This window comes from Pomacea canaliculata, linkage group LG14, assembly GCF_003073045.1.
Source record: "Pomacea canaliculata isolate SZHN2017 linkage group LG14, ASM307304v1, whole genome shotgun sequence".
NCBI classification, from domain to species: Eukaryota; Metazoa; Mollusca; class Gastropoda; order Architaenioglossa; family Ampullariidae; genus Pomacea; species Pomacea canaliculata.
Genome location: NC_037603.1, coordinates 974,542 through 990,156, shown reverse-complemented (window position 1 = coordinate 990,156; position 15,615 = coordinate 974,542). Strand labels below are relative to the sequence as shown.

The window sequence follows — 15,615 nt, the reverse complement described above, 5'->3', positions numbered from 1 at the left end:
CACCACACACTAACAATAACAAACAGACCCACTTAAGTAGACACTAACACATACAGACACTTTTGTTCACACACACACACACACACTAACACACTAACACACTCAGACACTATCACCATGTAGCACACAATGCTAAATGTAGCCTTATCGTTTTAACCAATGGTTTTACTGCACAAGATTTGCAAAAGACGGAATTTCGTTAGACCATGAGCAGAAGAAGAAGGTTGCTGGTGTCATTTGAGGAGGCTTCTTTGTTGGCTTCATAATTAGGGGCTGTTTGTAGACATTTAGTTTATTAAAGTAATAATTACCTTGATTTACCCAGTGACAATAATATGTGCCTGATTCGGATTCATGGTATTTATGTGAATAAAGCACAACTCATTGGGTGTAATCATTCTGAATTATGCTATCTATCTATTCCTCTTCGTGCATCAGGATGCACACAAGGCCTCAACCACAGTCCGCCACCGATGTCGATCGGCTGAAACCCGCTGTAGGTGACCCCATGTCCAGCCCTTTCCTTTCATCTCACTTTCCACTGTTCCTCTCCAAGTTTCCTTTGGGCGGCCTCGTTTTCTTCTGCCATCTGGAGTCCATCGTAGGTCGACTGTGTAGAGGTCTGCTGTCTGCTGGCGGAGCACATGTCCAGCTCATCGTCAACGCCTTTTGTGCTTTTCTTTATTGTTGTTACTCTTGCAGACTTTGCTGACATAGCCATTGAAGTTCTTCGCTAAACCATGGAAGGCTGAACTCCGAGGTTGACAACAACATTTGGCTGGGGCTGAAATAATAGCCAGCGCCGACACCATCGGACACTTTCATCTCCAAGCTTTGCTCCACAAGAAACATGCGCACAAGGATAGAAGAGGCAATGGACAGCCAACAGCCACACAAGTACGTTAGAAACAGCGCTGAGCAGACGACTGGTGACGTCAAACACAACAAACGTCAGCTGATCTTTATCTGCCCTATCCCTCTACAGCAGGATAAAAATAGCCTGCGACACTGACGCTGAGGTTCGTCTGCTACGAGCGCGTCCATCGTAAAGTGCCTGGATTACATTTCACGGGAAATTACTGTAAAAATAGCAAACAAATGTCTGTTGACGACAATGTAGAGAAATAATATACTGAGACCAGCTGACAGTTAAACCGACAGTGATGTCCATTCGCCTAACTGACTTAAGGGGACTGCACTCTCTTGTTCTTCGATCTAAGTCTCCTCTTGATCTGTGTTTTTGTTGTGTATTTACACTCATTTGTGTTGCTCTTTCTTTGTCTGCACCACACCGTGTCAACCTACACACAACTTACTATTAACTGCCTCCTTATATCCCGCCATAATGATTTCTTCATACAGTTCGCCGGTGAAAAAAATTCACACAGTTGATACAGTGTCACATGTCAAACTAACTGTAGTAATCAATACAATTCCTGTATACGTACACCTATACAACAAAAGTCAATAGGTCTGTACAGCGCGACACCTAACAATACTTCTGTACGACAGGGGGACATAACTATAACTCCTGGTTTGCATGTAATATTACTGTTTACACATGATTATAACACAGCAGCAGGTGTTATAGCGGGACAACACAAAGGTAGATAATTGACTTAACCGCGAAATAAAAGTTTGTCTACCTGTACAGGTGAGACGGCATCGCTCTGTCACTAATGGCGTCTACACCATTTGTACAGGTAGAACTTGATCTTACTGCCAGCCCTATTAACCCCCTTTCTGTCCATGCTGGCTTTGTGAAGCAAATGTTTAAACAACCCGTAGTACATCCAGAGCTCTGCCACCCCGACCCTCACCCTACATACCTCCTCGTCCACCAAAGCTGGCAATACCTGAGACCTGAAATCTCACAATCTGTCAACTGTGTTCTGTCGCCTTTGTCTGTGGTGGTGGTGTCCTACTATACAGGTACATGGATAGAACTACAAGAAATAATATACACCTTTCTTTAAGTGAATGGACTGGGTTGCGTGTATAATATTCCGTAATTATGGCAATATCTGACTTACCTCTGTTGCTCTGGTCATAAAATAAAATGGAAAGATGGCGGATCAAGTCATTTCTACTCGATGTTTCTTCCGGGTGTCAACGAAGTCTACCGTATCGGGTTTTCCCACATCATACAACAAAACTATAAATATATGTGGTGGTTGGGTAAATAGGCAAATCTGCTGAAATGTTGAGCTAGAAATAGAAACATTAGCGAAAATATTATTAACAGCGGGTATTTTCAATATGGAATACACTTTAACTGACTGGTAAAGACGATAAATTATAATAAATAATAAATATATTAGAAATTATTAATGATCAATTATTATTTGTAATATTAAGGAAGTTTGACGCCAGAATAGTTGTTAGATTTTTAGAACTGAATATTTAGTCTGTGATTTACTTTTTACAGACTGTTTATGGTTAATGTTCGTGTGTATTATGAAGTGTGAAGCCAGCGTCCAATATTTATGGGATATTGTACAGGGCATAGGCTCTGTAATTACCATAAAAAGTGTATAAATCTTAATGCGATATATAAATTTTCTACATCGCACATGCTGACATTGCACTTGACACTAAAGGAATCTTTAAGTACGTACCGCCACACAAAAGAACTTTTTGTTAAATGAGTATTTATACTCACATGAAAGTGAAGGAAAATACAAATAAACAAAAAACAAAACTTGAGTCTCTATCTTTATTAGTTTGGGAGATATTATAATATATATATAAATATATAAGCTGTTTAAAGTTCGTAATTTACATAACAGCTATGACTATTGACTGTGGACCATGTTTGAAGCTCCCATCTGTACATCGCGAAATCTTACAATTCCACAAACTTTGTAATGTCTAATCTACTGAAAATAATGGAATCAAATTTCAGACGCTGATAGAAAACACATGTATCGGTAAATCTGTCTTAATTTAGAGTATTTGATATTTGTTCTGGACACTCAAGTCTTCTAAGACGGCGACTTAACAAATAAACAATTTTATCAAATGAATGCCTCACCTTGTCAGTGTAAACAGTTCACCAACTTTTTTTTCACAGTAGAGGAAGTCAACACTCAGCGATTGCGGTTGATACTGTTAGACATGGTCAGACGTTCACAAGACACTGACAGTGAAGTCTGCTCCCTTAGCGACAACATAAACTTTCCCGTCGTCTACATGGTCACGTGAAGCCATCCATACACAGAGCTCAATGTGTCATTGTTGATACAGCCTTTCACAATACGACAGTTGAGCAACAAGTGACTTCGTGACATTCAGTACAAACAGTTAGATATTTTGTGTGTCGTATGTAGATGTGAAGAATATTTAGCAAGACTTGTTATTAATCAATCTTTGATATGCGATGCATTTGTATCGTCAAATTGAGATAAACATTCAATAATGTAGCAGTGTTTGAAGTACACACTTTACACGATTCTGTCTTTTATTAACCTTTTACCTTCAATAGAATGCAAATTCCGTAAGACTTTACAGACGACTCTTCAGCGACAAAATGTTTTGAATGAACAAGTAAAAGTCTTTTTCAAACTCAATATTAAACCATAGTCAAGTCAAAACTTCAGAGTCCATATCTCGCCCACCTGCACTGTCTTGAAGCAAACTGCTGCTGTTTGTATCAAGCTCCATATTCAGCCTCTGTGAACACCCACCCTTAGCCTGTATGAAATACATGTTCAGTCTGCATGAAACACGCCTCATGTTCAACTAGTAGTAAGTAACAAATGTAGTCGTTTTCAAACCCTAAAGTATATCGCAGGTTCACGCTGTGTCACATGACTAGTGAGCACACACCTGCACGTGAGTAGAAGGTACAGTGTGGCTGGTTTATGCTGCGTTGTGCAACCCTCAGCGGGTCAGTCGGGGTCACCTCCTATAGAGACTGTTACACAGCAACCACGGCCGCCAGGTAAAAATGCTGTTGGTGCTATTCGTTGCTTCCCGTCAGGACAGACATAAACGCGTTTGCTTTGTCTGAAGTGAACATGCACTAGATGCAGAAATATTCGTGGAAGGTAGAAGTAAAGACAGTAATGTTGATGACATTAACCTGTAATATCTTCTTTTGAACATTGTGAGTGTCTAAACCTTTCATCAAAACACTAAAGCTATCATCGGTGACACATTCACTAAGAGGCAGACTACTGACAGTGGGGTATACACGCGCACGGAGGTGATTGATACACAGACTTAAAGAAACGTGCATAGGGAGCTTGAAATAGAACAGGTCTATAAAATAACAGCGTGTTGTGATCTCATTGGCTGGCAACACTGTCTTCAGTAAATGGTGCATGGTCCACCTGGTCGACCTCTGGCACAGGAAGTTGTTCTCTGACCTGCAGCCTCAGAACTCGTGTGATGTGTGTTGAATGACATGTCACGGTAAAAGCATAGTGTGTGTTGTGACAAAATGTAGGCAAACTGTAACAGTGTCATGTGATCGTGGCGTAGATATTGTATCCTGTCATTGCTATTTATTGGTTTATTTGCTATCTGCTGTATATTTATATTGTCAGCCTGTTGTTTGACTTTGTTGTAACAGTGTGCACGTGGGGCCTGTAATTTCAATATGGACTTTGACTGAATGACTACTCAATATTGCTGTGCTGACTGTAAAACTTGACGGTTTGTGAAGAAGGTCCAATGTTTGCTGACCATGTTTATGTTTATATGCCATGAAAGGTGGAAATCAAACCCGTCAGTACGACTTCCAAGGCTACGTGGAGCAGACACTTGTTGTGCACCTGGAAGTCTGTGTAAACATCTGCTCAATGGTCAGACCGAGTGCTGCCGGCAGATGGAATGTTTGAGCAGAACTTGCTATTACTTTTGTAGCAGTGGTTTCGGGAAAATGCCTTCAAGTAGTTAAGAGAGGAACCTGCTTTGTGTTGCTATTAATAACAGCAGATTAAACTTTGTTTGTGAATTTGTTTAGTACACATTATTAATGCTGTAGTCTAGACTTTTGTATAATCTGGTAATATGGCATTTTAGTTCATAATAGACAAGACAGTTGTATGTGACTCGAGGCAACATGTAAAGACTGTACTTTGAGAAAGTTTGCACCACAGCCCAGTCACGTGCCTTCGCAAATCATATCCAGGTAAATAAAACTCGTCACTGACATGGTGACAAACGTGATGACATGGAGATGGGGCATCTCCTGAAGCTAACACGTGAGATTATGTAAACACATCAATCATATAAGTTATGCTTTAACCCTGAAGTCGCAAGTCTTCTACATACAAAAGTTAATTATCAAATTCCACGTGAGTCCAACTTTAAATTTCTACAGTATCCCAAGTATAGACCGCAGCTAGTAATACTGTCGTCCCGGATCCGTGTCGCAGTGCAAACACTTTAAATAATAATTGGTCAACACTTAGGTTCAAGCAAAGTCCGCGTCCTTCCTTCAAATATCTCCTTGACAGCTGGTGAGACTGTACAGACAGGCAGACAGACGACTTCTATTCTCGCCTCTCGCCTCGGTACTAACTTGTCTTGGCAAGGAATCACTGGCATTCGCAGTCTCTTTGACACAGAAAATGTTCACACAGTCTTTCTACCTCGACGACTACTTTGGGAATCAATAAAATGATTTCTTAACAGCTACAGGGGCTGCAGTGAACATTTTGTTCAGTCATGCTCTCTTCTGTGAACGATGCTCACTAACACTACACAAGAACCACTTAGGGTGGTTACTCTGAAAGTGTCTCACTGACCTCCACAACTCTCTTCCTTCTGATCGTTGTAAGGCAGCCAGGGCAAGTTATTTGGTTATTTGTTTGGTTATCGCTTGGTTATTTTATTATTATTTAAAGGTTGACTACGGTTCTCTTCCCATGGTTGCTGTCAGCTTTTCTTTTTAGATGAAAGACACGGGATGAGCATACAATGAAATGTCTAGTCCCAAGTTATACATGTGTTGACTTCATCAAAACAGATCGGGAAAAGGTTTTTTTAGTCAAATAGATCAATGGTTCTCAAAGTATTTGGCACTGTGGACGACTTCACTAAAATAAAACTAGGGCGGACCACTGAGGTCTAAAATCCTTCTGTACGTGAATTTCAAATTTAAATTGCCGTTTTTGTTTCAGTACAATTCAAAACTAAATGTGCTTTTGTTACAGTAGTATAGTAATAGGTTTACATATCATGTCACACTTCGCAAAGTACACATAACAATTAAAAAAAAGTACACTGTGTTACTAAGAGTAACGGATGACGAGGTTAAATGATGCAATGCTCGCGCTGTGACGTAAAGACTTAGTAAGCGAGTGTTTTATGTCAACGAGCATACAATTAAAACTCGTGTGAAATCAGTACTGGACTAATTAGCATATCTGGCGATTTAAACATCACTTTGTTGATATATGATGACTGTCAGCCACGGACCAACTGACAAGCGTTCGGCCCACAAGTGGTCCGCTGCCCACACTTTGAGAACCACTGAAATAGATCATCGACACACAGAGGTACAGACGCGTTTTATCTTCGCCCTGATCATCGCTTTGCTGAGAGACGACAGTCGCTGTCCACCTTCATCCTCCATCCACATGACGTCACTGAGGGCTAACATCCCGTCAGCAATGGCTGATTGTGAGATTTCGTGTCATGACATGTCACGGTCAGGATATAGTGTGTGTTGTGACAAAATGTTGCTAAACTGTAACAGTGTCATGTGATCGTGGTGTAGGTATTGTATCCTGTCATTGCTATTTATTGGTTTATTTTCTATCTGCTGTATATTTATATTGTAAGCCTGTTGTTTGACTTTGTTGAAACAGTGGTCACGTGGTGCCTGTGGGTGACATGACTGTTAAAACTATTTTAACCACTTAACAACAGTCTGTACCTGTTTTAAACTAACAACAAACATCATTATTAAAACACTCATCGTGAAACATGGGGTAACATTTATAAAGGATTTAAAAAAACATGTGTACATCGTGTGAATGTGTTGTACCAAACAGTTAAACTTGTAACATGTGTTGTATAAGTGAGCCGCTAGTGTTTGTTGTGTTTACATCAATAAATATCTTAACTTAGTGAATCGAGTTTTGATGGACCACTCGTGTCTGTATTTAGTCTAAGAGTTCTGTCCCTTTGTTTACCACTGGCAGTAAACAATATCAGACTGAACACTTTAGTGCAAAACACTGACATTACAGTCTTTGACAGCACGTGTACAACATCTTATACACACAGTGACACAGATATCACACTGGTAGACTGACACACGCACGGATATGATGACACATTAACAAACACCTCTGAAACAGACAAACTTGTTGACACTTGTTGTTTTGTAAACAGAGACACGGACCTCATGATATAAAAATCTGTAATGACGTCAAATCATTACATCATAAGGTGATGACGTGGTGATAGACTGAGAGTAGAAGAGGACAAACACTAAAAGAAAAGTGTTGGTGTAAGATACTGACACACTACTACAGCAGGTGACAGGTGTGTCAGTGTCAGTGTCAGCTTCAGTCACCTTCTAGCCGCTTGGGGAGACAGTCACAAGTTGTGACGTACAGCGGGACATGAGGTCAAGTCGGGGAGTGGTAAAGTCGTACCGTTCGAAATGCTCAAATCTAAAAAAACGGGTATCAGGGTTCTCCAGACAGACGACGACTTTTCTCTCCAGACCACGAACACGAAGTCCACGCGCCACCCACACCACGTCACTGCGGGCCGTGGCCACGTCCTCGATGTCATCATCCGTCATCACCCGCACTGGGATACCCGCTTCTTGCAGTCCTGTCACCACACCCGACTGATTACTAACGTTATCCCAGTACAACACCAGCACGTCTCTCCACTGTAGACAGGGTGGTGTTGTGCCGACACTGGTAGAGGTCAATGTTGTAGATGTTGTTGTGCTTCTCCCTGTCAACATGGATATAAACAACAGCATCGTGACGTCATCACGTAAACTGAGAGACACACGTCACTAACACAGTCTTATTTACAAGACTGTTTCTCACCCGTTCGTTATTTATCACATAGGTAAGTGTTTAACTGTAAACAACGTTACACTACACAATACACACACCTACCTGTAACACCAACACGAAGACTGTGTAGGAAGCTGGCCACCTCACGACCGCACGTCACACAGTAAACTGGGAAGGAACCTGAGTGACCTTGACCTCGGTGATACAGTCGTGTGACTGGCGGGCCGTCTGTGTGGTCGGCCACACCTCGTGCACTGTACGGCAGTACAACATGGTGTCCAGTGATCCTCGCGTCCTGCTCGACTTCCCTGACGATTGCGGGAGGAGAGCGGAGGGGTCTGGTTAAATATTCCACTTGCCAGCCGGCGGGTGTGTAGGCATTGAAACAACTTGCCGCCCACACATGGAGACGAGGAACTTGTGTCAGCAGCAACTGACACAAAGTCTGTAAGTTGTTGATTCTGTAGTCAACACTGTAACATAGGATGTAGCTACACGCGTTACACTGTGTACTATTATTAATATGTGATTCTGTTTGTGTATCATGTGTAATATTGTTACCAATGATGTCATCAAGTTAGTGATGTCACAGTAATGACACGTGTTGCAACACAATCTGTGTAACAGTCGATGCTTCAAAACAAATCTATGTTGACACCACAACACACCTCCATCAGGTGTCACAACTGTTGAGGAAACATCACCTGTTAAGCACCAAATAGTTGTAATCCAGTAAATGCAGACAACATCTACCTGTGTGTCTATCATCACATCACACGCTGTACAACTCACCTGTACTCACTCCCTACTTCATCAGCGATGACGTACAACGACCTTCCCTTCGCCGCCTGTGACAAGTCGTTGATGGCCTTTTCGTAACCGTCATCCAGGTCATAGTGTAGGAGGTGAGGCTGACCGGGTGATACACCTGCTGACTGTTGTGTCTTTACTGTCTGCAGCAACAGGTGATACAACATGCTGCACGCTGCACGACTCCCCCTCCACGTACTGACAACGTAGACGTGGTGACCACATCGCAGCCACTGTATGGCCATCAGCAGCAGCACCACAGTTTTACCTGTACCGGGCGGTCCGGTGACAAAGAGTGTGGGAGGCGCCGTGTGTAGCAGGTGAACTTGCTCCGGGAAGAGTGTTATTACAGCAGTGTAGCACTCTCCTGTCCACCACACGGCCTCACCCAGGGTCTTGACACTCACACGTGGAGGACATGTGCATGGCACAGTCACTGTTGTCGCCGGACCACAGAACCTACAACAAACAAATGTTGGATACTGGAGCTCATCTTACTATTAAAATGACGAACTATATATATATTGAGCGATTTACATTATTTGCTACAACTGGTTTGATACATTTAGTGATAATGTTTTTTGTCTTGACATACCTAAATCCTCAAGACCATGCTCGACTGTTATTTTCTGATTTCTCGTCGACCTTCAACACTATTCAGCCACATATCCTAGCTAGAAGACTCCTAGACGAGTTTTCCCTTGACCATCAGCTGGTGTTATGGATCATTCACCCCCTGTTGGATCACCACCTTGCCGCGGTCGGCTTGCGTGTCTCGATGACCCTAAGAGCTATGCCGACAGGAGCATCAGCTCCTTGCAGGGTCACACATGTCGGACAGGTCGAAGGGTAGAGAACAGACAGAGTGGTCCATGAGTGCTGAAGTCGGAGGTGGTGGGCCGCAAGGCGCACTCTGAAACAACCACATCACCACGCAACACAGCCTATGTCACTTGGAGAAAGTAATGACAGAAATGGTGCTCGCCGTGAAGATCCGCCAGGCAGGTGCAGTGCCGTGCTCCGTGCCTCAAAGGAGCCCACCCTCAGCTACTGGAGGTCCCTTCAACTCGTCTCGTGGAGCCAGGGGACGAGGAAGGAAAGCGACTGGCCAGCGTACCACCAAAGCCAAGGACAACCCCAACATTAACATCATGCATTGGAATACAGAAGGGGTTACCAATAAGAAGACAGAACTAGAACAGTTCCTGCACCATAACAGCATTAACATCTGCTGTATACAGGAAACTCACCTACAAAAAGAAAAGCCCTTCAAGATCAGAGGGTACCAGACCTTCAGGAGTGATCGTCAGGGGAGAAAGAAAGGTGGAGTGTTGACCTTAGTCAGAAACAACATGAATGCAAGCGAAACGAAAAGATACATGGACGAGGCAGAGTACATAGAAGTCAAGGTCACCATCACAAACAGCGTCCTCCATGTCATCAACTACTACTGCCCCAGTGACAAGATGCTGTCCCTTGACACTATCCAGGTTCCAGACAGCGGCTTCCTCATCGCTGGAGACTTTAACAGCCAGTCCCAGAGTTGGGGATACAACAATCTTGACAAGCGAGGAGAAGATTTTGAAACTTGGCAAGACGAGAACCATCTAATCCTTGTCAACGATCCCACAGATCCACCAGCCTTCTACTCGCGCCGCTGGCACACAACAACAAAACCAGACCTGGCTCTCTGCACAGACGACATCCACAAGAATTTGAGCAGAACAGTCTTAGACCAGCTGGGAGGAAGTGACCATCGCCCAGTACTCCTTACCATCACAGGAAGTACGACACCTGAACCCCCGCAGCACGCCAGATGGAATCATAAGAAGGCACAGTGGGGGCTGTTCAGAATACGAACAAATGAGCTCACGAAAGACATCAAGGTGGAAGGACTAAACATCAACAACGTCGTCAAAGATTTCAATGCCAGTTATCATCAAGGCAGCCAAAGAAACTATCCCACGAGGGGTGCGAAAGGACTACACTCCGTACTGGACAGCAGAACTTCAGAGAGCCCATGATGACCTGACAAAAGCCAGAGAAGAAGCAGAAACCAACCCCAGTCAAGAAAACAACATCAAGCTGCAAGAAACAAATGCCAAACTGCTAAGAACAAAAGCAGAGTGCAAGAGAAGAAGCTGGAGAGAAAAGACAGCAGGGCTGAATATGGAGAGAGACACCACCAAGCTGTGGAGGCTGACCAGGGCACTAAATGATGAGGGTAGCAAGGGACAGAAGATCACCCTTGAAGAAGATGGACCGACATTGACAGATAAGGCAGCAGCAAATGCATTTGCGCAAGCATATGCAAAGGAGAGCAGCATCACCATCCCACCGCCGTGTGCGGACGTTTCGCCGCCGGACGTTTCGGAGTCGGACGTTTTCCGCCGGACGTTTCACCGCATTATGTCAGAGAGAGAGAGAGAGCTTACTTACTTCTCAAAGAATGAAAGTAACTACTAGATTACACAATAATTCTTTATTTCAAACAAATTTTACACACAGACTTCACAGACAGTTCACTTTGATTGTCACAGATTATGCGCAACAGCTTTGAGAAAAAACATTGATACAATGGCGAGAGAAATGTGTGAGCTAACGGTTCACATGAGGAGGGATAGTGAGAGAGAGTTCACTGATACATTGATACAATGGCGAGAGAAATGTGTGAGCTAAGGGGCGTCACACACTTGACTTCGGTTAAAGGTCCCGCGTGAAATGCCGAAATGAAGTGCCCCGCGCCGAAACGTCCGGCAGTGAAACGTCCGGCGGCGAAAAGTCCGTGTACCTCCCACCGCATCTGCAAAAAGAATTCAGAAAAGAAGAGAAAGAAAGAACAACAAATGTGGATGTCCATGAGTCGATGCAGCAAGATATCACCATCCAAGAACTGAAAAATGCCATCAAACAGCTGAAGAAGAAAAAATCTCCAGGTCCAGACAACATAACGAATGAGATGCTGCAACACCTTGGCAGCACAGCCCTCACTAAACTACTGGACATTTTCAACCTTAGCTGGAGAGAAGGCCAGGTACCTCAGTGCTGGAAGGAAGCCAGGATGATCCCTGTTCTGAAAAAAGGGAAGAACAAGTCACGAATCTTGAGCTACCGCCCCATCAGCCCTGATAAGCTGCGTCTGTAAAACCATAGAGCGCATCATCAATCAGCGCCTGCAGTGGTACCTGGAATCTGAAAGCATCATCATCCCAGAGCAAGCGGCTTCAGAAGAATACAGAAGCACCGAAGATCAGACAACGCACCTAGCGCAGGTCATAGAGGATGCTTTCCAAGCCCAGAAGTCACCCTAGCGGTCTTCATTGATATGTAGAAGGCTTTCGACAAGGTCTGAAGGATGGACTCCTGGTCAGCTCCAGCGAAGCAACATCAGCGGCAACATGTACCGGTGGATCAAGTCCTACTTGCACAACCGAAGAGCCAGGGTGCTTGTAGACGGACACTGTGGCCGTAAGGTGCTGCTACGACACGGAGTACCACAAGGGGAGTACTCTCGCCGACCTTGTTCATACTCTTCATCAACGACCTGGTACCAGAGCTTCCAAGGGGAGTCCAAGCAGCACTGTATGCAGATGACCTGGTCATATGGTGCTCAGAAGAGTATGCAACAACAGCAACCTACAGGATGCAGCTTGCACTAGACAAAGTGGCAGCCTGGGCAGACAACTGGTGCGTTACCATCAACCGTGACAAGACAACAGCCACTCTTTTCTCTCTCTCCACCAAAGCGCAAGCTGGCAGACTAAAGTTGGGAGACACTCCACTGACACTTGAAGACCAGCAGACGTACCTGGGGTCACTTTTGACAAAAGATTGACATGGAAGCAACACATCCTGAACGCAGAAGCAAAAGCCAAAAGAAAGCTGAACATCATGAGAAAGCTGGGCAGGAACACACTGGGGCGCCAACGAAAAGATCCTGAAGACCGTGTACCAAGGTACTGTAAGACCACACCTTGAGTACGATCAAGCACCTGGATGACAGCAGCCAAGTCACACCTTCAGACTTGGACAAGGTGCAGAACCAAGCACTGAGAGTAATAACAGGCGCCATGAGATCTACGCCAATAGACAAGATGGAGGCAGATAACAGGCATACCCCCATTAAACAAGAGAAGGGAATGCAAAGCACTCGTGCAGGCCACCAAAGTACAGGCACAGTGAAGACCACCTGATGAGTGCCAGAACAGAAACAGCTGTCCTCGGGAAGGCTGAAAAGATCCAGCTTTGTGCGAGAGACGCAGGCACTACACAGAAAAATACAAACAAAGCTTCCTGCACAGGTCCAGGTACCGACTCTCTACCTCTATCCTCCTCCTTGGAAAGACAGAACAGGGAACATTACCATCTGCACCACAGTTCCTCACCTCACAACAAAGGATGAGCATAGCGACGTGAGCAAGAGAGCCCTGACGCTAGCCATGCTAGAAGAAAGGTACCCCCAGAATCATGATAAGGCCTACACAGACGGGTCAGCCACAGACGCTATCCAGAGGGGAGGGCCGGCGTGTACATCCAGTTCCCAAATGGACAGTGGCAGGCAGCAGCAATACCAACTGGCCTCCACTGTACAAACTATAGAGCAGAAGTAGAAGCCCTGGTCCACGCAGCAAGCATCATCAGCAGCAGAGCAGACCATGACAGCCAGGTCGTCTTCCTGACCGATGCTCTGTCGTGCTGCAGCAGTCAACAACAACAAAACTGCCAGACCTGGAAGCCGCGCTGCTAAACATCAAGTGCCTCAGAACGGCTCTGCAGTGGATCCCATCACACTGCGGATAGATGGGAATTAGGAAGCTGACAGGATGGCTAAGTTGGGTGCAGAGGACGAGCAAGAAGACAATGCAGTCACATGTCAGAGATGAAAACCATCATTAAGTCTCTGTACAGGCCACAGCAACCACTGACAGTTACCATCAGCTGTCCAGACCGGACCAGGTCGCTATCTTCCGCCTCAGACCGGGCACAATAGGCTGCTTCACCACCTACATAGGAATTACACCTCGTGCCGTCCCGAGATGCTCATGTGGAGAGGCCAGACCAGACTGTAAACACATCCTACAGGACTGTAGGAATCTCCGTACCCTGAGGAAAGAGATGTGGCCACAGTCGGAGACCCTGCACAACAAGCTGTACGGGCCAATGGAGACTCTACAGAAGACCACCAATATCATATCAAAAGCTGGTCTCCAAGTGTGAAAGAGGCGAACGACAAAAAAAAAATCAATAATTAGACGCATCGTTATGACAATGAATTATCTCAGTTATCTCCACTCTCTGACATTTGCTGTTGAGGTGGTGAGAGGACGAACTGTCTTACAAACGAGGAGAGGACTTATCGTCTCGTGCAAGACCTACACACATCGTTAAAGACAGACACGTGTGACGGACCTTAAGCTCGTGTTTATCCACGTGCTGCCCTAGAAATCATTACAAGTATTGGGACGAATAAATAAATAAAACTTTGCAATGAGCTCCACATGTCTACATTGTATTATCTACTTAACTTGTTTTTTGTCTACTCGTCATTTTCTTTTCTGCGTCCTTCTTTTGTTCCTTTAGGAATAACACAAACTAAAGATAGAATGTACCTGTATCCATAAGTAGCGCAGCCTGTTCATCGGTCACGGCGTGTAGCTGAACTTTGAACCGTCCACCGCCTCTAGAACTTTCTCGTCCACCTCCTCCTTTCCGGGACTTTCCCTGTGATGGTGATTACACAGTTACAGGTGAACATCAGAGAATGAACACCGTACACACAGCTTGTCAGGGTAAAAGGTACACAAGGAGACATGACAGAATTTTGTACAATTCATCTTTAACAGAGATACTTTGATGATGATGATGATGATGATGATGATGATGATGATGATGATGATGATGATGATGATGATGATGATGATGATGATGATGATTGTTTTTAAAATATAATTTATATCGTTTTTATAAAAGCTTAGGTTTTATAGCGTACCTGTTGCGCTCAGATGGTATGAAATAAATTTTTGATCGTTGTTATCCGTTCAGGATCAGCTAAAGAAAGTCACGTGACGGAATTAAGCTGAGTATTGTGCTTAAAATTAACGATGACTGATTACGATCAGGTCCCCGGGTGTGTGGGGTGCCCAGGCGTGCGTGTGTACAAGCATCTCACGACGGTCACCTTCTCTTTGATGTAACAGCTTCGTTGAAAGGCTCTACCAGTATAAATTGTGAATCTGCAGTATTTACTTTCGTACTGGAGTAGTCTGACCATTGACCCAGTTTAAGTTCCTGAGATTTCCTCGTGTTCTGATTGTGACCAGACTTGTTTGGAGGAAGGTGATCTGCTTAATATTGTGTTGAGTGTGTCAGTTATTGCTTTCATTCAGCAAATCTTTAAGTTTCGCGTCTTCAGATATGTTTTGCCAATCTTGTGAGTTGTGAATATTTATGTTCTTTGTATAAAGTAAATGGCTGAGTGTACATGATAAGTTGGGGAATATTTTTCTCTCAGTAAATGTTTGCACCACCGCAGTAAATTCTCTTTAATTACTTTTTGTCTGATTCCTTTACAAACACTTGTCCAGCCTCAACATATCGTCTGATTCGCCTGATAAACAGAGGACTGTTGTTACAACATCTGAAATCAGAGTCTGATAATGCTGTTTAATGATGAATACATAAATTATTGCTCAGACTCCGGCGATACTAGTCAGTAGAGGCTGTGTGGCTGTCATCACAACATACCCGCCAGTAGATAATGTCCTCTTTGTCTCACCTGTTGTGATGAAGGTGGCCGAGGTCCAGACAT

At 44.1% G+C, this 15,615-nt stretch overlaps 2 protein-coding genes across 2 annotated transcripts in view; both read right to left on the bottom strand.

The window, feature by feature from the left end:
• LOC112555487 overlaps positions 1 to 2,235 on the bottom strand; it is a 52,891-nt gene extending 50,656 nt beyond the window's left edge. The window contains exon 1 of the mRNA XM_025223921.1: positions 2,034 to 2,235. The gene's annotated coding sequence lies outside the window, so the exon portion shown is untranslated. The remainder of the gene's footprint in view (positions 1 to 2,033) is intronic.
• Positions 2,236 to 7,367: 5,132 nt separating this feature from the next.
• LOC112554942 lies at positions 7,368 to 9,013 on the bottom strand. Its single transcript, XM_025223021.1, has 3 exons — positions 8,790 to 9,013; positions 8,100 to 8,470; positions 7,368 to 7,929 (listed from the first exon to the last, which is right to left on the bottom strand). Exons 1-3 carry the CDS (start codon positions 8,972 to 8,974, stop codon positions 7,538 to 7,540), a joined length of 948 nt encoding a protein of 315 aa, XP_025078806.1. The 5' UTR covers positions 8,975 to 9,013; the 3' UTR covers positions 7,368 to 7,537.
• Between the last annotated feature and the right edge of the window lie 6,602 nt (positions 9,014 to 15,615).

Bases quoted from the DNA above. Each gene is read 5' to 3' on its own strand.
- LOC112554942 (XM_025223021.1), bottom strand. From the start codon at position 8,974: ATGTTGTATCACCTGTTGCTGCAGACAGTAAAGACACAACAGTCAGCA. The intron at 8,471-8,789 runs GTGAGTTGTACA...CCTATGTTACAG, and splicing joins GAAGTAGGGAGTGAGTACAG to TGTTGACTACAGAATCAACA. The intron at 7,930-8,099 runs GTAGGTGTGTGT...CCATGTTGACAG, and splicing joins TCTTCGTGTTGGTGTTACAG to GGAGAAGCACAACAACATCT.